This window comes from Salvelinus fontinalis, chromosome 2 (assembly GCF_029448725.1).
Source record: "Salvelinus fontinalis isolate EN_2023a chromosome 2, ASM2944872v1, whole genome shotgun sequence".
NCBI lineage: Eukaryota > Metazoa > Chordata > Actinopteri > Salmoniformes > Salmonidae > Salvelinus > Salvelinus fontinalis.
Window position 1 is genome coordinate 60,478,686 of NC_074666.1, and position 22,131 is coordinate 60,500,816.

A 22,131-nucleotide genomic window follows, 5' to 3' on the forward strand; every position below is an offset into this window, starting at 1 on the left:
ACACATCTTACAGGATCAAAGCTGATGAGGTGAAAAGGAACATTTGAAGCTATAGGCTTACTCAATTGAGAAATCATTTTGAGTGATAGGAAGAGAAAAATAACTGTCTAGTTTAAATAAGCTCCCTGCTCTTCCAGACTGTTAAAACCTCATCAAATGACACCCAGAAAAATCGTTACTTAAAAGGAAAGAGAAGAAAGCAAGATACAGAAAGAGCAATAATGTCATAGACACAATTTACACAAATAAGATATATTGACAAGTGTCATATTTCAAGTTAATGTCTCATGCACAGGTACAGTGAAATGCCTTTCCTGCTAGCTCTATGACATGGTAACATAGAAGAAAATAATATTTAACTGTCAGAGAAAGAGTTAAGTTAAGTAAAAAAAATGGTTTAAACTCACAGTTTTCTTGTATGTACAGATGGGAGGTAAAGCTGAAGCAACCTCTTGACTTTTTCTCCTCTATAGAGGAAATGCATCTCCCCCCTTGGCCATCACCGTCAAATATACCGTAATAACACCAGAAGAAAGTTGTTTCTCACTCGCTTTACCAGAGAGAAGGTTGTATGGTACAATTATTACATTGGGTCAGGGCTGGATTAAGAAATAATACGCCGTGGGGCTTAGATATTTTATTTTATTATAATGATGCTAATGAAGATTGGTATGAGGATGGCAGTATTGATTGAAGTGTGACGATGTGATCCGATAGCAATTTTGACCATGACATGTTATAATTTGATTCATTCAAATAAAGTTGCCACGTATCACCATGAAGAAACAGGTCAGGACATAGCTCATGTCTGAGCATCGGATCATGCCCATTGTGAGTGGAACTGGGGAACTTAGACACATACGTGACTTTCCTTGTTAATACTGTACTTAATGGGATTATTTCTGTTCATGTGAGTGAAGTGTATATCCCAGATTTTTTTTTAAAACACATTGTGGAGGATACGGCAAAGGTGCCCGAGGAAGACCTCCAGGCCCATCTACAGTATCTGATTGACACTTCTCCCTTCCTGTACCAGCAACACTCCCTCCACTGCCTTTCTGAACTGCCTCAACACCCGGTCAGCTGTGGAACACCAGCACTTGCCAATGCCAGAACCCGGAATGGATTATTGTTTTTAAAGCGTATTTGAAATTCTCTTTGTAATGAAAAGCACTATATACAATACATCTATTATTTTTAGATTGTGTAACTATTCTACGTAGAAACATTCATTTTTTGAAAGTACATTTTTGAAGGGGTTTGCTATGCAAGACATTACGGTAACAGTCTGGCCAACAATGTCTTGATTTACAACTACTTGCTTGCACTAGTTCCTCCCAGTAACATACTGTACAAGCTGTGGGCTTCCTCTACACCCCTCGCTCTCTCGCACACAACCACATTACCATAAATTATTGTGAAACCAAAAATATTTCAGAAGGACTTGATATACTCTTCTTTCTCTCTAGACTGAAAGCTGTAACAGGGCGTCTACTGTTCAGCATTTGATAAGTCAAACACAAAGGAATAAATGAGTGGAATAATGGTCCCACTGCACCAATATTATCAGCTTCCTATAATGACGCTCTTGGTAATAAAGATTGGTGGGACAAAGGACCTTTGACCACAACCATTTGAAGAGGAAGCTGGGTCCTTTAGTCTCCATAGGTTTACTGTGCCTCAAATAGCTAACAAGTTATTTCATTAACCACCATGTTGATGTTTTACTTGGTGAATCTTACATTCATTTAGGAAAATGTGTTGGAACAGTATGGAATTCAGACGTAGGCCCTAAAATTTCAGATTCCACACATTTCTTGTTAACAAACTATAGTTTTGGCAAGTCAGTTAGGATATCTACTTTGTGCATGACAAGTAATTTTTCCAACAATTGTTTAGACAGATTTCACTTATAATTCACTGTATCACAATTCCAGTCGGTCAGAAGTTTACATACACTAAGTTGACTGTGCCTTTAAACAGCTAGGAAAATTCCAGAAAATTGTCATGGCTTTAAAAGCTTCTGATAGGCTAATTGACATCATTTGGGTCAATTGGAGGTGTACCTGTGAATGTATTTCAAGGCCTACCTTCAAACGTAGATCCTCTTTGCTTGACATCATGGGAAAATCAAAAGACATCAGCTACGACTGAATTTTTTTAATTGTAGACCTCCACAAGTCTGGTTCATCCTTGGGAGCAATTTCCAAACGCTTGAAGTTACCACGTTCATCTGTACAAATAGGACGCAAGAATGAACACCATGGGACCACGCAGCTGTCATGCCGCTCAGGAAGGAGATGCGTTCTGTCTCCTAGACATGAATGTACTTTGGTGAGAAAAGTGCAAATCAATCCCAGAACAACAGCAAAGGACCATGCGAAGATGCTGGAGGAAACAGGTACAAAAGTATCTGTATGTATACGTTGTAACCCTGCTAGTTTAGCATTACATTACAAACTCACCGACTTTTGATTTCAGTATTTTATTGTCTTACAATACAGCACGCAATTAGTCAGTCATGAGGTTTATTTTGGTGTGTAACAGTATGTGTTTTAGTGAAAAGGCCACTCCTGACCTGCAAAACAATATCATCATTTCAGAATTGGTTAAAACTAAGTAAGTGTTAAATTAGTAGTTGTACAGGTCAGTGTCCCCTGTTTTAGAGCTCCAGCTCGATCTTGACGTCAATCTCGGCCTTGTAAGGTTCCAGCAGAGGGCGTACCTCCTCAGAGAGAAACCTCGCCACCTGAGCGGGAGACAGAATGATGAGTTAGGGTGCGTCAACTATAAGCGCATGGAGAAAATCTGTATACTGTACTAAATACCAAAGAGCACACTGGTGATATTGATGCTCAGATTGAATGGATATTTTGCCACCATGAAATCTGTACCAAGACCCCCAGTGTGCTGGAGATTATTTTCTGTTGAACTAAAGGTATGTTAAAAAGATCTGACAATTAATCTGAGGCCAAGTTGTGAAAAACAAAGATAACGGGTAGTGGGGTGTTCTGTATAGTACCTGTTGGGGGGCGCGGCCGATGAAGGTCTTGGGGTCCAGGATGTTGTCAAGATGGCCCAGGATAGGGGCGAAGTAGGGGTCAGCCTGGACCCTGGCCAAAAGGTCATTGTCCCCCCCCTCCTGTTTCACCACGTTTGCAGCCTGCTGGGACAACACACGGATCTTCTCATGGCAGTCCTGGAGCAAGAACACAGGCACGAGAGAAACTGTTACTGTGTGATTACACAAAAATATAAATACGCAACAATTTCAAAAGGTATTGACTGGGAATATAGATATGCATCTGTTGGTTACAGATATCTTTAAAAAAAAGTTTGACTCATGCAGCAGACATCTCCTTCGCATAGAGTTGATCAGGCTGTTGATTGTGGCCGTAGAACATTGTTCCACTCCTCTTCAATGGCTGTACGAAGTTGCTGGATGTTGGCAGGAACTGGAACACACTTAACGGCTGACATGTCTGGCGAGTATGCAGGCCATGGAAGAACGGACATTTTCATCTTCCAGGAATTGTGTATAGATCCTTGCGACATGGGGCCGTCTATTATCATGCTGAAACATGAGGTGATGGCGGTGGATGAATGACACGACAATGGGACTCAGGATCTTATCACGGTTTCTCTGTGCATTTAAATTCACATCGATAAAATGCAGTTGTGTTCGTTGTCCGGAGCTTATGCCTGCCCATACCATAACCACACTGCCACCATGGGGCACTCTGTTCACAACGTTGACATCAGCATGGTTGACATCCCCCACACGCCATCTGCCCGGTACAGTTGAAACCGGGATTCATCTGTAAATTGCACACTTCTCCAGCGTGCCAGTGGCCATTGAAGGTGAGCATTTACCCACTGAAGTTGGTTACGACGCTGTACTGCAGTCAGGTCAGGACCCTGGTGAGGACGACAAGCATGCAGATGAGCTTCCTTGAGACTGTTTTTGACAGTTTGTACAGAAATTATTCGGTTGTGCAAACCCAGACGATCCAGCAGGTGAAGCCGGATGTGGAGATCCTGGGCTGGCGTGGTTACACGTGGTCTGCGGTTGAGGCCTGTTGGACATACTACCAAATTCTCTAAAACAACGTTGGAGGCGGCTTATGGTAGATAAATTAACATTTAGTTCTCTGGCAACAGCTCTGGTGGACATTCCTGCAGTCAGCATGCCAATTGCACGCTCCCTCAAAACTTGAGACATCTGTGACATTGTGTTGTGTGACAAAACGACACATTTTAGAGTGGTCTTTTATTGTCTAGCAGAACAAGGTGCACCTGTGAATGGATCATGCTGTTTAATCAGCTTCTTGATATGCCACACCTGTTCGGTGGATGGATTATCTTGGCAATGGAGAAATGCTCACTAAATAGGGATGTAAACTAATTTGTGCACAAAAGTATAGAGAAATAACCGTATGGAACATTTCTGGGATATTTTACTTCAGCTCATGAAAGATGGGACCAACACCTGTTGGGTATATATTTTTGATCAATATACAGTATCCTGTATGCCCTCCGGACGCTTGTTCCCGTTTCCTAAACATTTTGCGCATGTGCTACGCAAAAAACATATCACTAATATTTACACACTCAATACAAGACATATTGAATTAACTTCACACTGTATATTAGAAAACTGCATAGAACGGCTGATATTTGCAAAGGCCTATCTGATTTGGCTGGAGTAAAATAGCAGTCATTGTAGCAGTAAGGGGAGACCACTGTATTAAACTTTAACTCTTCAGTTCTCTCACAGACACAGTTCCCAACTTCGGTGCCAAACAGAATTTAATGAGCACCAGAAAGAGATTGACTTGTGGTATAGTTTACGCTCACATTAGGCCTGTATGAATCTTGCCTTTGAAGGAAATATCATAAGTAGCAGACCCTTTTCCTGTCTGCTCGTGCCAATCAAATTTGTCTAGACCTACTGTCAAGTTACCAGGTTGTTAGCTAGCTAGTTAACAATGTTGTTCAGTCATGTCATGTTATCAGCCATGCTAATTATTAGTTTGATAACATGACAACCCGGGATTAGTTTAAAAGGGGACGGAACATTGTGACATTATCTAAGACGTGCGCGAAATCACGCCTGAAGAAAAGGGTAGCTCCAGTAATATGGGTCATATTTTATTCACCTTTTAAGCTATAGACAGGCTATTTTCCTTCCTGTAAAGCTGCAAGCATGCCTGTCGCAAAACAGTGCCTCCTTGTTCCTCCATGTCACTCAGAGGCTGCGTGACAGCAAACTTGCAACTGAAAAGCCTACTCAGACTGGCACGTGCTCTTGGTTATACCGGGCGATGAAAAAGACGCAATGTATCGACTTTGCTCGCTGCACTGATGTATAAAATGTACATGTAACAGAAGACTCATCAGGCTCTGCATCCCCACTCACCATCACAGCTAAATTATATTTTAAACTGATGGAGGAATAGATGCACTGGACTCAAGTGAAGCTAGGAAAAAGAGTAACGGAAAGGTATACAATCCAGGACTAATTATGCAACGTGGAGTCTGAGAAATATGTTCTGTTCTAAAAAGTTGTGTGGCGTCATGCGGTACTAGAAGGGTGTGTACCTGTCTGTTGCCGCCAGCCTTCACCATAGCCATGATGATGTTCTCTGTAGCCATGAAGGGAAGCTCATGACGGATGTGTCTCTCTATCACCTGAGAGAGAGAGGATGAGAGAAAGCGAGAGGGAAAGATAGATGAAAATGGGATACATAACATTAAGGGTGTAACGGTTCACCAAACCCAGGGTTCGGTACGTGTTGCGATTTTGGGGTCCTGGTTTAGTTTCGGTACAGCAGGAACATTTTAAAAAGGCAACAGTTACTGTAGTTGATTTTAGATTTGGCAAAATATGTCAAACTAACCCATATAATGTAGGGCACAATAAAAATGTTTTTCTTTTAAAGTGATTTTGAAAACTAACAATGCACCAGACTTTATAGGTCTGGCAAAAACCAAATACATTTCATCTTTGGGTGTAGGTACCCTTTCATTTAGGTGCACTCCAGCAAGAGCCTTGCTTGGTTAACAGTGTTTCTGTAGCACATGTGATTGCAGAGTTTGCTGAACAAATCACTACTGGATTGATGCAAATAATCATGAGATCATTCTGCCAGGTAAACAGTGACTTCGGAAAGTATTCAGACGCCTTGACCTTTTGCACATTTTGTTAGGTTACAGCCGTGTTGTAAAATAGATTTTTTTTTTTTTTTTTTTTAAATCATCAAATCAACACACAATAACCTATAATGACAAAGCAAAAAAATGGTTTATAAATGTTTGCTAATTTATATATATATATATTTTTTTACTGAAATATTAAATTAATATAAGTATTCAAACCCTTTACTCAGTACTTTGTTGAAGCACCTTTGGCAGTGATTAAAGCCTCAAGTCTTCTTGGGTATGACGCTACAAGCTTGGCACACCTGTATTTGGGGCGTTTCTCCCATTCTTTTCTGCAGATCATCTCAAGCTCTATCAGGTTAGATGGAGAGTCTCTCCAGAGATCTTCGATCAGGTTTAAGTTCGGGCTCTGGCTGGGCCCCTCAAGGACATTCAGAGACTCCCAAAGCCACTCCTGCGTTGTCTTGGCTGTGTGCTTAGGGTCGTTGCCCTGTTGGAATGTGAATCTTTGCCCCAGTCTGAGCTCCAGAGCAGGCTTTCATCAAGGATCGCTCTGTACTTTGCTCCATCTTTCCCTCGATCCTGACTAGTCTCCCAGTCCCTGCTGTGGAAAAACATCCCCACGGCATGATTCTGCCACCATCATGCTTCACCGTAGGGATGGTGCCAGGTTTCCTCCAGACATGACGCATGGCATTCAGGGCAGAGTTCAGTCTTGGTTTCATCAGACCAGAGAATCTTGTTTCTCTCTTTAGGTGCCTTTTGGCAAACTCCAAGCTGACTGTCATGTGCCTTTTTACTGAGGAGTGGCTTCCGTCTGGCCGCTCTACCATAAAGGCCTGATTGGTGGAGTGCTTCAGAGAAGATTGTCCTTCTGGAAGGTTCTCCCATCTCCATACAGGAACTCCAGAGCTCTGTCAGAGTGACCATCGGGTTCTTGGTCACCTCCCTGACCAAGGCCCTTCTCCCCCAAATTCTCAGTTTGGCCAAATTAAATTTAAGAACGATGGAGGCCACTGTGTTCTTGGAGACATTCAGTGCTGCAGAAATGTTTTGGTACCCTTCCCCAGATCTGTGGCTCGACACAATCCTGTCTCAAACCTCTGCAGACAATTCCTTCGACCTCATGGCTTGGTTCTCTCTGACATGCACTGTCAACTATGGGACCTTGTATTGACAGGTGTGTGCCTTTCCAAATCATGTTCAATCAATTGCATTTACCACAGATGGACACCAATCAAGTTGTAGCAACATTTCAAGGATGATCAATGGAAACAGGATACAAGTGAATTCAAGAGCAAAGGGTCTGAATACTTGTGTAAATAAGGTGTTTTCTTATTTTTTATAAATTTGCAAACATTTCTAAAAACCTGTTTTCGCTTTGTCATTATGGGGTATTGTGTGTAGATGTTAATTATAATTTATTCTAAAATTGATTTAGGCTGTAACATAACCAAATAAGGAAAAAGTCAAAGGGTCTGAATACTTTACTTTGTAGTTAACATTTCATTGAGAAGGTTTTGGGGAAAGACTTTCCATCTACCAGAAGACAGCTGTCATTAGCATCATCGTGTACAGCTATATAACAGACATGGGCATCCCGCGCCATTGCCTCTTCAGAAAGTTGAAGGAATACACTAATGACTTGGCCATTTTCTTCATGTCTTATCATCTTGGGCAAAATAATGCACTAATAAAGTTCAATACATTTTTGCTTCTACTAGGAAACCGAAATGTTCCCTAACTGGAAATTTAAACAATGATGGAGGATCCTCCCATTCTGAGATAGATATACACACACAGTTGAAGTCAGAAGTTTACATACACCTTTTACACATTTAAAATCAGTTTCACAATTCCTGACATTTAATCCTAGTTAAAATGTCCCTGTCTTAGGGCAGTTAGGATCACCACTTTATTTTAAGAATGTGAAATGTCAGAATAATAGTAGAGAATGATTTACTTCAGATTATATTTCTTTCATCACATTCCCAGTGGGTCAGAAGTTTACATGCTACCAAATTCCAATTGAGTGTATTGCCTTTAGAATGGTTTAACTTGGGTCAAACATTTCAGGTAGCCTTCCACAAGCATCCCACAATAAGTTGGGTGAATTTTGGCCCATTCCTCCTGACAGAGCTGGTGTTACCAAGTCAGGTTTGTAGGCCTCCTGGCTCGCACAAGCTTTTTCAGTTCTGCCCACAAATTTTCTATAGGATTGAGGTCAGGGCATTGTGACGCCACTCCAAATACCTTGACTTTGTTGTCCTTAAGCCATTTTGCAAGTATGCTTGGGGTCATTGTCAATTTGGAAGACCCATTTGCGACCAAGATTTAACTTCCTGACTGAGGTCTTGATGTTGCTTCAATATATCCACAATTTTTCTGCTTCATGATGCCATCTATTTTGAGAAGTGCACCAATCCCTCCTGCAGCAAAGCACCCCCCACAACATGATGCTGACACTCCCGTGCTTCACGGTTGGGATGGTGTTCTTTGGCTTGCAAGCATCCCCCTTTTCCCTCCAAACATAACGATGGTCATTATGGCCAAACAGTTCTATTTTTGTTTCATCAGACCAGAGGACATTTCTCCAAAAAGTATGATCTTTGTACCCATATGCAGTTGCAAACCATAGTCTGGCTTTTTTAATGGCGGTTTTGGAGCAGTGGCTTCTTCCTTGCTGAGCGGCCTTTCAGGTTATGTCGATATAGGACTCTTCACAAGGTCCTTTGCTGTTATTCCGGGATTGATTTGCACTTTTTGCACCAAAATACGTTCATCTCTAGGAGACAGAACGCGTGTCCTTCCTGAGCGGTATGACGGCTGCGTGGTCCCATGGTGTTTATACTTGCGTCCTATTGTTTGTACAGATGAATGTGGTACCTTCAGGCATTTGGAAACTGGAGGTCTACAATTTTCTTTCTGAGGTCTTGGCTGATTTCTTTTGATTTTCCCATGATGTCAAACAAAAAAGGCACTGAGTTTGAAGGTAGGCCATGAAATACATCCACAGGTACACCTCCAATTGACTCATATTATGTCAATTAGCCTATCAGAAGCTTCTAAAGCTTCTAATAATGACATTATCTTCTGGAATTTTCCAAGCTGTTTAAAGGCACTGTCAACTTAGTGGATGTAAACTTCTGACCCACTGGAATTGTGACAGTGAATTAAGTGAAATAAATCTGTCTGTAAACTATTTTTGGAAAAATTACTTGTGTCATGCACAAAGTAGATGTCCTAACCGACTTGCCAAATCTATAGTTTGTTAACAAGAAATTTGGGGAGTGATTGAAAAGCGAGTTTTATTGACTCCAACTAAGTGTATGTAAACTTCAACTGTGTGTGCTATATTCACTCACAGTGCTGACCAAACAGAGGTCCCTGTACCGAATGGTTCGGGTACGAATGTGTGTACCGCTACAACCCTACATAACATCAAATCACATTTTATTGGTCACATACACACGGTTAGCAGATGTTAATGTGAGTGTAGCGAAAAGCTTGTGCTTGTAGTTCTGACAGTGCAGCAATATCTAACAATTCCCCAATACACACAATCTAAGTAAAGGCATGGAATAAGAATATATAAATATATGGATGAGCAATGACAGAGCGGCATAGGCAAGATGCGTAGATGGAATAAAACACAGTATGTACATATGAAATGAGTAATGCAATATATGTAAACATTATTAAAGTGGCATTATTAAAGTGACTAGTGATCAATTTATTAAAAGTAGCCAATGTCTGTATGTTGGCAGCAGCCTCTGTTTGTGATGGCTGTTTAACAGTCTGATGTCCTGCAAGAAAGTGTGAGTTGAATTATGTTCCTCTGTGTGCAGAGATGCAGTTGTGTGCATTACTCGTGAAATGACAAGGTTTAAAACGGTGGTGATAATACCTTATGAGGACAATGGAAAAAAGCATCCGGGTTTATTGTGTTTTTATCCTCAATTTCTGTCTGGAGAAGCTTACTACTTCTACTTATCTAATAAACCTCAATGAATCTACCTTGGGGTAGACCACCAGGCCTTCAGTGATGTTCTGCAGGGTGCTGAGGATGATGTCAGCGGTAAGGAAAGACTCAGGGAGAGAGATTCTCCTGTTGGCACTGTCATCTAGTGTTCTTTCCAGCCACTGGACAGAGGCGGTCTGGAGGGGGTCAGCAAGCAGCGCTATCAGGTGGCGGGCCAGACTACAGCAACGCTCACAGCGCATTGGGTTCCTCTTGTAGGCCATGGCACTGGAGCCTGGTGGGGGAGAGGGGGAGAGACTGTCAGTGGGACCCAGACAAGTAACAATGGGTTGGCATTTAGGAAAGAACTTAAACTAGCTGTTTACTCTGAGCCATCAGGATATTTTACTGGTTGGTGCCTTAATTAAAGTGAAATCTAGGGCCGAAACTCAATTGTATATTATTGATTCCTCACATCCTTCCTCCACAGCTCCTTGTCAAAGCACATTGGAGCAGAAGATCAGAGGGGAAGGATCTTCTGATCTTTTGCTCCAATCCGCTTTGAGAAAGTTGCAAGGAAAGAGGACGCGAGGAATCGAGATTCAACCTAGTTTAGGGATTAGATTCCCCTATACCTGGGTAGGAAGTGGACCAATTTCCTTCTTATAACTCACCGATCTGCTCCTTCTCAAAAGGCTCCTCAATCTCTTTAAGGTTAGCCAGCAGGCGGATGTCAGTGCAGATCTGAGGAGGAGAGTATAATTTATTACCTGTGGGTCATTCCACTACTGTTAACTTCTTTGGGGTAGGGGGCAGTATTTTCACATCCAGATGAAAAGCGTGCCCAGAGTAAACTGCCTGCTACTCAGCCATAAAAGCTAGAATATGCATATTAGTATATTTGGATAGAAAACACTCTGAAGTCTCAAACTGTTTGAATGATGCCTGTGAGTATAACATAACTCATATGGCAGGCAAAAACATGAGAAAAAATCCAACCAGGAAGTGGGAAATCAGAGGTTGGTCGTTTTTCAACTCATTCCCTATTGAAGATAGTGGGATATGGGTCATGTTGCACTTCCTAAGGCTTCCACTAGATGTCAGTCTTTAGAACCTTGTCTGATGCTTCTACTGTGAAATGGGGCTGAATGTGGGGGGGTTGAGTAAGGTCTACCATGAGCTGAACATGCGTGTTCATGTGAGAGCGAGCTCTGTTCCATCGCAATTCTGAAGACAAAGTTTATTCTCCGGTTGGAACATTATTGAAGAATTATGTTAAAAACATCCTAAAGATTGATTCAATACTTCGTTTGTCATGTTTTTACGGACTGTAATAACTTTTTAAAACTTTTCGTCCATACTTTCCGCTGGACTTGCCCGCGCGTCGTGAGTTTGGAAAGTGTACTGAACGCTAGAAAAACAAGGAGGAATTTGGACATGAATGGACATTATCGAACAAAACAAACATTTATTGTGGAACTGTGATTCCTGGGAGTGCATTCTGATGAAGATCATCAAAGGTAAGTGAATGTTTATAATGTTATTTCTAACTTCTGTTGACTGCTCAATATGGCGGATATATTTTTGTCTTGATTGGGTTCTGAGCGCCGACCTCAGATTATTGCATGGTTTGGTTTTTCCGTAAAGCTTTTTTGAAATCTGACACAGCGGTTGCATTAAAATTTCTTATGGATAAAATCCCGTTAACGGGATGATATGACAACAGCCAGTGAAAGTGCAGGGCGCCAAATTCAAACAAATCTCATAATTAAAAATCCTCAAACATACATGTATTTTATACCATTTTAAAGGTAATCTTGTTGTTAATCCCACCAAAGTGTCCGATTTCAAATAGGCTTTTCAGCGAAAGCACCACAAACGAATATGTTAGGTCACCACCAACTCACATAATCGTTTGGTTTGCTTTCGTCGTAAATCCTTTTTGAAATTGGACACTGGCTGGATTTACAACAAGTGTATCTTTAAAATGGTGTAAAATACATGTATGTTTGAGGAATTTTAATTATGGGATTTCTGTTGTTTTTAATTTGGATCCCTGCAGTTTCACTGGCTGTTGAAGAGGTGGGACGCTACCGTCCCACATACCCTAGAGAGGTTAAAGACCACCAGGAGGCATTGTTTCTCCGTATATAGACTTGTGACTTTGGGCTGTAACGATGACAAACTGATTTCCACAAAAGTAAAATCTCATCTCGACCTTGTGGATGGTGGCTCCCATGCTGGCCAGGTGAGAGAGGGAGTCGATGTCCACCTTACGACTGTACGTCTGTCCGGTCACCATGTAGGCCCTGGGAGGAAAAATTAACAGGATTGGAGAACAAACATTTTTTTAAAGTTATGAGGGATCTGTTTGTACTAGGCTCCAATTACAAAACTTGTGGTCCATAGGAAACTCAAGAGACTGTTGACATAAAAGTATAAATTGAACTCACTTTTTGAAGCCTGCCATCTCTGTGACCATTCTGTCCAGATCCTCCACCTTATCATGGTCCCCCTGGAAGAGCTGCAGGAAGCTGGCCTGGGTGCCCGTAGTACCCTTCACCCCCCGGAAACACAGGTCTTCGCGGGCACGCTGAAGGTTCCGCATGTCCATGGCCAGGTCCTGGAGCCACAGACATGCTCTCTTACCCACTGTGGTCAACTGGGCCGGCCTGGTAGAGAGAGAGAGCGAGAGGGGCAGAGAGAGAGAGGGGTGGAGGAGAAAGATAAATGAAAAAAACGAGAGGTGGAAGACAAAAAAAAAATACAGAAAGGTGAGAAAAGTTCCAATAAAATGTGGAGAGAAAAAAATAAAGATTTAAATAAAAACTGAAAGATGAAGACAGAGAAATAAGCCAGAGAATAAAGTGGACTCAGAAGCACTGAATATATCACTTTAATCCTAGAGGAATATCAGAATATTTTGAAGATACACAACGTAGAGGATGAGAGGACAGGAGAACTAAAAAATAAATAGAGTACCAATGGTCAATAGGGAATTGTCAATGGAAATAATTTGTCTTCAGTTCAACAGCTGTTCAGAATCTATGGAATGTCAGACTCGGAGCTACATGTGCCACGTTTTCATTGATCTGTACATTGAGTCTGGAACAGGATACTTGTTATTTGGCCATTGGCCCAGTTGTACTGCAAGGACTTCTGATTGGTCAACCCCAGGCTAGGGCGGGGGGGGATATAAATGGCATCGTGTTCCTTTGTTCTGTGGAGAAAAGTTGAGGACAGGGGGAATGAACATCTACCTCCCAGCATAACAGCTATGATTTGTCCTTTTCAAATAAATACATTTATCTCCCCCTGATTTGCTTTGGGGTTTGTGTTATTGAAGAATAACATCAACTGCTAACAGGAACCATGAGTGTTCATAGACAAATGGGATATACAGTTGAAGTCGGAAGTTTACATACACCATAGCCAAATACATTTAAACTCAGTTTCACAATTCATAAAATTTTACCCTCGTAAAAATTCCCTGTCTTAGGTCAGTTAGGATCCCCACTTTATTTTAAGAATGTGAAATGTCAGAATAATAGTAGAGAATGATTTATTTCAGCTTTTATTTCTTTCATCACATTCCCAGTGGGTCAGAAGTTTACGTACACTCAATATTTGGTAGCATTGCCTTTAAATTGTTTAACTTGGGTCAAATGTTTTGGGGAGACTTCCACAAGCATCCCACAATAAGTTGGGTGAATTATGGCCCATTCCTCCTGACAGTCAGGTTTGTAGGCCTCCTTGCTCGCACATGCTTTTTCAGTTCTACCCACAACTTTTCTATAGGATTGAGGTCAGAGCTTTTGATGGCCACTCCAATACCTTGACTTTCTTGTCCTTAAGCTATTTTGCCACAAGTATGCTTGGGGTCATTGTCCATTTGGAAGACCCATTTGCGAACAAGCTTTAACTTCCTGACTGAGGTCTTGAGATGTTGCTTCAATATATCCACATAATTTTCCTTCCTCAAGATGCCATCTATTTTGTTAAGTGCACCAGTCCCTCCTGCAGCAAAGCACCAACATGAGGCTGCCACCCCCGTGCTTCACGGTTGGGATGGTGTTATCGGCTTGCAAGGATCCCCCTTTTTCCTCCAAACATAACGATGGTCATTATGGCCAAACAGTAATATTTTTGTTTCATAAGACCAGAAGACATTTCTCCAGAAAGTATGATCTTTGTGTGTAGTTGTAACCCCATGTGTAGTTGCAAACCGTAGTTTGGCTTTTTTAATGGGGGTTTTGGAGCAGTGGCTTCTTCCTTGCTGAGCGGCCTTTCAGGTTATGTCGACTAGGACTCGTTTTACTGTGGATATAGATACTTTGTACATGTGTCCTCCAGCATCTTCACAAGGTCATTTGCTGTTGTTCTGGGATTGATTTGCACTTTTCGCACCAAAGTACATTCATCTCTAGGAGAAAGAACGCATCTCCTTCCTGAGCAGTATGACGGCTGCGTGGTCCCATGGTGTTCATACTTGCGTCCTATTGTTTGTACAGATGAACATGTTATCTTCAGGCGTTTGTATTGCTCCCAAGGATGAACCAGACTTGTGGGGGTCTACGATTATTTTTCTGAGGTCTTGGCTGACCTAAAAGCATTTATTTTGATTTTCCCATGATGTCAAACAAAAAAGGCACTGCGTTTGAAGGTAGGCCTTGAAATACATCCACAGGTACATCTTCAATTGACTCAAATTATGTCAATTAGCCTATCAGAAGCTTCTAAAGCCATTACATCATTTTCTGGAATTTTCCAAGCTGTTTAAAGGCACTGTCAACTTAGTGTATGTAAACTTCTGACCCACTGGAATTGTGATACAGTGAATTATAAGTAAAATAATCTGTCTGTAAACTGTTGGAAAAATTACTTGTGTCATGCACAAAGTAGATGTCCTAACCGACTTGCCAAAACTATAGTTCGTTAACAAAAAATTTGTTTTAATGACTCCAACCTAAGTGTATGTAAACTTCCGGCTTCACCTGTATCCACAATGGCACATATAGTCCATGAGCCAGGGGGGGATTGGTCGGGCTCACTCAAGTCTAAATTATATTATATATAATTTGAAAGGTAAATTCATGACCTTTCAGAACCACTTGTCAAACAAAGATTAAAATGTGTCAGGGTTTCCTTTAAGTGACTTACACAGGTAATTATTATATGTACCCTAAGGGTCAAAGGTCAAAGTTCTGTTGACCTGAAAATTCTGAAAATATGTCTGATGGATAGCGGTGAAGCTAAGCTTTCCAATGATATATGAGAAAAGGCTATACGTGAGCAATGCCTTGTTCAAAACTGACATTGTTTGTCATAGGGTAAAATCCCTATGGGGAAAATAAATGGGATGGAGGGATGAAATAAAGATTGATAACACAGAGAACGCTACCATTGCTGCACTGCTATCACACATTTTCCAACTATAGAGACACAAACATTGAGGAAAACCACTGAGACATCGTCGGCCCAAGTGAGCCCGACAGCCCAAATTTGAGGGTCACGCTCATGGACTAATATAGAAGTTCGAACCTCCTGAGGTGTTCATACTTACTGGTAATGTGTGAAACCCAGGGTGGGGAGACCAGCGTATTTTTCAGCAAAGTTTGATAGTCTGTCGATCACTCTGGCCAACTATAGAGACAGAATATTGTTTTTAGTTTACTTGGTTGACTTTCTCAGACATTTTCAACAAAAGTTACACATAACTTTAGACTATACTATCAGCATCTAGTGCTGCCCTGGGGGTAGTAGTATTAATCGTTCCTGGTCTATAACAACTCTAATTTACCTTCGGCAGGAGAATGTCAAAACCGTCACGAAGCAGGATCAAATCCTGGGAGAAAAAACAGCAGGTATATCAGTCATTATGCATAACAATCTCAGTTGTACATATACCTATGAGAAACAAACATGACCATTAAGCACACTCATCCTAAAATAACGTGGTCCTCGGGCTTCTCTTACCGTGTTGTCTCCCACGTAACAGGAAGTGGCGCCCAGGTGGATGATGGGAGCAGCGGTGGGGCAGCAGTGGGCAAAGGTGTGCACGTGGGCCATGACATCGTGCCTCAGCTTGCTCTCCTCCTCCGCCGCCATGGCAAAGTCGATGTCCTCAGCGTGGCTTTCCATCTCGGTCACCTGGGCGTCGGTGACGAGCAGGCCAAGAGCCTGGAGAAGGGAGGATAAGAAGAGGAGAGAGTTAGAAGGAGCAGACCAAGATCCTGGAGGTCAGGGGGGGGCAAGAGGAGCAGGGACAGTTAGAGATGGTACCCTAGGGGTGTAGGGAAAGCACTGCAGCTGGTCATTGTGGCTGATACTCTGGGATATGCATTCAGTGTAAGCGCTAGCTACTTTATCAAGTGTTCCCTAGCTTTTTTAAGCCGAAACATCGTTGCAACTTGTAGTAGTTGCACATTTTAGGCTCCTATGTAATAAAAAGTAAGCCGATTGGGTCAATGGGACGTGAGGTGGAACGGTTCAGAAAGTGGGTCAACATTTTCCGATCACTTTCAAACAGATAGCTAGATGTGTTGTTGTTTTGCTCCATATCTCACACAGTAATTAGGAAAACTATTCAAGCACAATCTTCATCACGGTAGGTCTATTTAAAACCATTGAGAAATAGAATGTGGTGTTTGAGTAGGAGATCAGGAGGTTGGCCCTGTGTTTATGAAAATAGCGAGTGACATTACTGGGCAGCGTCTCAACTCCCTCCCTACCCCTCTCCTTAGCCGTAAGTAACACATCAATGGTTTTTACTTGGCTCTGGATAGGTAGGCTATAGGCAGTGCAGTGGTGGAGTTTCCACCATATTGTATACAACTTACATATCTGAAAACATAGAAGGGTTACTTAGGGCCAAGGAGAAGGGAGAGTAAAGAGGCTAACTCTCAGGGGGTGTCCTATTACCCTGCCATTTTGGCCTGGCTATTTTAGACAACCCACACCCCAACAGAAAGACACTGTAGCCCAACTTGCTACTTGACATCTGACGAAACAATGTTTTGTATGGGAACACAATGTACATTCAAGTTTAAAGTATCAACTAGCGAGTGCGAGAAGAGAGATTTCCAACACCCCCATGGCCCTGTGCGTGCGTGTCAGCTGAGCTGGTAAAAGGCTCCATAGGCAGTGATGACCAGTATTTAGGGAAAGGGGAATACCTAGTCAGTTGTCCAACTGAATGTATTCAACTGAAATGTGTCTTCTGCATTTAACCCAACCCCTCTGAATCAGAGGGGTGCGGGGGGGCTGCCTTAAAACGACATCAACATCTTCGGCGCCCGGGGAACAGTGGGTTAAGTGCCTTGCTCAGTGGCAGAACGACAGACCTTTTCAGCTCGGGGATTCAATACTGGCCCAATGATCTAACCACTAGGCTACCTGCCCAATTTATGTTATATGTATTAAAAATACATATTTTAATTACTTCAGAGTATTTTGAATTACACCGGGCTGAACTAAACTCCAATGTACTTTATATTTCCAAAATACTTTACTATATAATTTTGTATAGTTGTTCACATTTTATGGCTCCCCTTTCACCCTACATTGGTATCAGAATGATGGCACTATGGTGTGATAAAAGCATCTGCTAAATGAATTAAATATAAATGTACAATATCAGTCAAAAAGTTGACACCTACTCATGTAGTAACGAGAAACACTTGACCAGGGCAGAAATTTGACAAACTGACTTGTTGGAAAGGTGGCATCCTATGAAGTCCATGAACTCTACAGTATGGGCCATTCTACTGCCAATGTTTGTCTACGGAGATGTCCACAAACTTTTAGCCATGTAGTGTTTATTTGCACACGTATTTTGTCATTTATTTTGATACATTGATCTTTATGATATTTTGTATCTGTATTTTGTCATTTTTGGCCTTCCTTGCCTATATCCTTACTTTTGTGTAGTCCATTTCCCCTCCACTAACAGATCAGATGAGCTGATGCACTTGACAGAGGGTCTGATAGTAACGTTAATTACACACACACAGCTTCCCTGGAAATTAGAAGGGTTGTGGAAGTCATTTTTGTCTTTAAGCTAATCAAAACAAAATTGCTCACATCCGGCTGTGATTGGGAGTCCTATAGGGTGGCGCACAACTGGCCTAGCGTCCTCCGGGTTTGGCCGGAGTAGGTTGTCATTGTAAATAAGAATTTGTATTTAATGGACTTGCCTAGTAAAAAAAAAAGATTAGATTTTAAAAAATTGCCTAGTGTTTTTCTCTTAAAGGTCTTTGCTGTGCAACACTTATTTAGGTTTCAAAGTCTGCACTTTTACTCATGTGGACTAACTAGACATATCCAGTTTCCAAATAGTTCAGCCCAACAGCAGTGGAATATTGGAATTTGCAGTGTGGTCATGAGGCTGAAAAATATATGGAACCCAGACATTAAGTTAGAGAGTCTAGATTCATTGAAGGGGATAACGTTAAATCTGAAGGACTACTACAGAGTTGATTGACTAGTGCAGTGTTTCCAAAACCTGGTCCTCGAGTACCCCCAACAGTACACAGTTTTGTTGTAGCCCTTGACAAACACACCTCATTCAACTCATTGAGGGCTTGATGATTAGTTGAATAGGTGTGCTTGTCCAGGGTTACAAAAAAAAAAAAAAAAAAAAAAAAAAAAAATACTGTTGGGGGTACTCGAGGACCAGGATAGGTTAACACTGGACTAGTGTAACTTACTTTACCAACCTGACCAGTCATTTTCCTGACATATTCCTCAACAGTACCCAGTTGTTGGCCTAACTACATGCATTGTTACAGCCCTAATCCACAACCATGCAATGACTATCACAAGACACTACATCCTACTAACTAAACTAGCTTGTTTAACTGCTGCCTACTATGGTTCGCATCTTGTCTCTTGGAAGGCAAACATATTCTGAACCTGTTCATTTACTGTAAGGTCCTCATATTTAGAGCAGGGAACTTGAAGTCTCTCAAGGTCGCAACTTTTACAATAGACGTCAAAATATATTTGGAAAACTATACAGACGAGGGCGTGCATACATGTTCATCCATGATGGCTAGCTAAGTTATTAAAAAACACCTAACACCTTTTCCGCTTTGGCCAGGTAGATCCACAGTTTTCTCCACGTTGTGAATTTCTTCCTGTCACTGAAGTTGTAGGCCATTTCCTTGCTGGCATATCGAGACACCAGCGGCGAACGATACTTACTAAATTCGTCCATAACTAAAACGTGCTTATCACCAGCATGCGTCCAGTGTTGCCAACTAATTTTCAGGGGAATCGCTATAGGCAGGTCGATTTGTTGCTAAAAGTTGCTAAATGACGTTGTGATGTCATTGCGTAATTACGTAAAACTGTGTCATTACGTAGAATACACATTAGCGTTACTCAAATTGACTGGCCATCTCGGCAAAAAATATAATTTGACATTTGTTGGTTTATATTTGTTTGTTTATTATCATATATTTGTAATAGTAATATAAACACAACACATTTTATATGATCACATTTTTATTTTTAAAACACATTGAATTATTGAACAATTACACATTATTGAACAAATACATTTTATTTATTTTCTTTTTAACTACTAAACCTACACATTCTGAACAATTATAGTTTTAAGCAGTATATTGGTAGTTAGTTAACATGCTACCTAACTGCTCAACAATTATAGGTACAGGCTAATAACAAGGTATATATGCTATCTTATTTATCAAGCAACTAACCTCAAATAATGATGTATGCGCTAGGCATCTCTCTCCAGCTCTCTTCAGGTTGTTGTGCTGCTTGGCTGGCTAGCTGCTCAATGGTTTCCTCCAGATATTGCCACTGTTTTCATACACACTGCAGTAGACACTGCCAACATCAGCTGTGTGTCTCTGCCAGTTCCAGAAAGTCCACTCCTTGAATACGTACTGTAAATATGATGAATCATAGGTTGGCAAGGAAATCCTCTTCATCTTCACTGTCCAGCTGCATTGTCATGGAGCTGGAACCAGCAGTAGAGGATGGAGTGGCCTTAAAGCTGTATGCTGCGGTGGTGCCAAACTGCTGCAGAACTTCACTTGGTAATTTATGCTGGTAACAGGTATCACCAGCCAGCTTCAGTCCATACCGCACCAGGAGTATGAAGTTGAGAGTGTGCAATGACATTCTATTTCTTAACTTTGACTTGACCACACTCATTTGGCGGAACAGCCATTCAACCTCTGCATTTGAGTGTGGCAAGGAGAGGGCAGCGAGTGCAGCGTTGCACAGTTCTTCAAATGGATTTGACCCGGAAGAGTCCATGTAGTTATTGACTTCACTCCAAAACTCGACTGTATTTTCAGTTGAGTCCCACCTAAACATATGGAATTTCTCCATTGGGAAACAATTTTTATCAATTGTTTGGGGCTGGTATCCCAGTAGCTCAGCTACTTTAATAATTTCAGTGGTGCCTTTATTGTGCTTTAGCGTTTCCTTTAGCGTCGGACAGGATTGATTTCAAGAATGTCAGGTAGACATAGTTGGTCTTGTCCATGTACATGGCATGTAGCACATCCGCCATGTAGCAACACTCACTGGCCTTTGTCAACTCAAAGTGGAGTTTCAGTTCTTCCCACTGGCTCAATATACGAGTTACCGCAGGCTCAATCGATAGCCAACGTGTGGCACACACTTTAATGATCTGCAGGGGTTTCTGGCCACAATCAATGGTGGTATACACTGCGTTGTACGCCTCGCGCCGTTTTCGGGAAATCGAAAACCAGTTTAAGATTAAGTACTCAACACTCATAGGGATGGTCTCTTTGGATGCTGAACAGACAGCCAATTGTAAAGACTGGCACACACAGCGGATGAGTACCAAATTGGGCAATGCACATTCTTCCTTTAATATCATGTGCACCCCGTTGTGCACCCCAGTCATCACGGACGCATTATCAGTGCCAATACACTGAAGATTCTCTTTTTTAATGTTACACTTCTCAAGAAACTCAACTACCGCCTTTGCTTTTGCTGTCAAGCTCCCGTCCATTCCTCTATTTGTATTGGTGGATACATCTCATTATTGTAACACTTTTTTGAATATTGGATGTTGACATCAACCGCCTGTATTTACTGGAGAGAGATGCTAGGCTACTAGCCTCATGTCATGAATGTGCATAGCCGATATATAGTGTTTTCTCTCAAAGTTGCCAGGATGTCACATGTCCTACTTATATCAGTACACTCGTAACAACCTAAGCATTACGAAACTTCTGTTCAATTAAATAAACCTCAAATAAGCTATTACATTTTTTGTTGAGCAAATTCGACACTCTCCCATTGACCTCCAAACAAAAACGCCTCTCTTGTTGAGCGAAAAAAACAAAACAACGCCACCTGCTGGAGAAGACAGATTTTTGTCCCAGTTATCCCTCCTCCGCGGGAAGTAGTTTGAGGGTTAGGGTGCTGTTTCTTTGTTGTTGCCTGCGATACAGATGCTAGATCGGTCTGCTAATTCTACACTATTAAAGGTCCAGTACACTATTGTTTTTCCTATTTTTTTTAATTTATACACTGCTCAAAAAATAAAGGGAACACTTAAACAACACAATGTAACTCCAAGTCAATCACACTTCTGTGAAATCAAACTGTCCACTTAGGAAGCAACACTGATTGACAATAAATTTCACATGCTGTTGTGCAAATGGAATAGACAAAAGGTGGAAATTATAGGCAATTAGCAAGACACCCCCAAAAAAGGAGTGATTCTGCAGGTGGTGACCACAGACCACTTCTCCGTTCCTATGCTTCCTGGCTGATGTTTTGGTCACTTTTGAATGCTGGCGGTGCTCTCACTCTAGTGGTAGCATGAGACGGAGTCTACAACCCACACAAGTGGCTCAGGTAGTGCAGTTCATCCAGGATGGCACATCAATGCGAGCTGTGGCAAAAAGGTTTGCTGTGTCTGTCAGCGTAGTGTCCAGAGCATGGAGGCGCTACCAGGAGACAGGCCAGTACATCAGGAGACGTGGAGGAGGCCG

General features: G+C 41.6%; 1 protein-coding gene across 1 annotated transcript; it reads right to left on the minus strand.

The window, feature by feature from the left end:
- Positions 1-2,469: 2,469 nt before the first annotated feature.
- On the minus strand, positions 2,470-19,454 carry LOC129822458 (adenylosuccinate lyase-like). The gene is made up of 11 exons (XM_055880753.1): positions 19,206-19,454; positions 16,100-16,303; positions 15,924-15,968; positions 15,687-15,766; positions 12,577-12,795; positions 12,342-12,432; positions 10,798-10,867; positions 10,180-10,418; positions 5,602-5,691; positions 3,023-3,199; positions 2,470-2,749 (listed from the first exon to the last, which is right to left on the minus strand). Exons 1-11 carry the CDS (start codon positions 19,338-19,340, stop codon positions 2,663-2,665), a joined length of 1,437 nt encoding a protein of 478 aa, XP_055736728.1. The 5' UTR covers positions 19,341-19,454; the 3' UTR covers positions 2,470-2,662.
- Between the last annotated feature and the right edge of the window lie 2,677 nt (positions 19,455-22,131).

What these genes read in the sequence shown, in the direction of transcription:
- LOC129822458 (XM_055880753.1), bottom strand. Translation starts at nt 19,340, where the DNA reads ATGGACGAATTTAGTAAGTATCGTTCGCCGCTGGTGTCTCGATATGCC. An exon ending in TTGACATTCTCCTGCCGAAG is followed by an intron (nt 15,767 to 15,923) that starts GTAAATTAGAGT and finishes CTGTCTCTATAG; the next exon opens with TTGGCCAGAGTGATCGACAG. An exon ending in AGGCTGGCGGCAACAGACAG is followed by an intron (nt 3,200 to 5,601) that starts GTACACACCCTT and finishes TTCTTGCTCCAG; the next exon opens with GACTGCCATGAGAAGATCCG.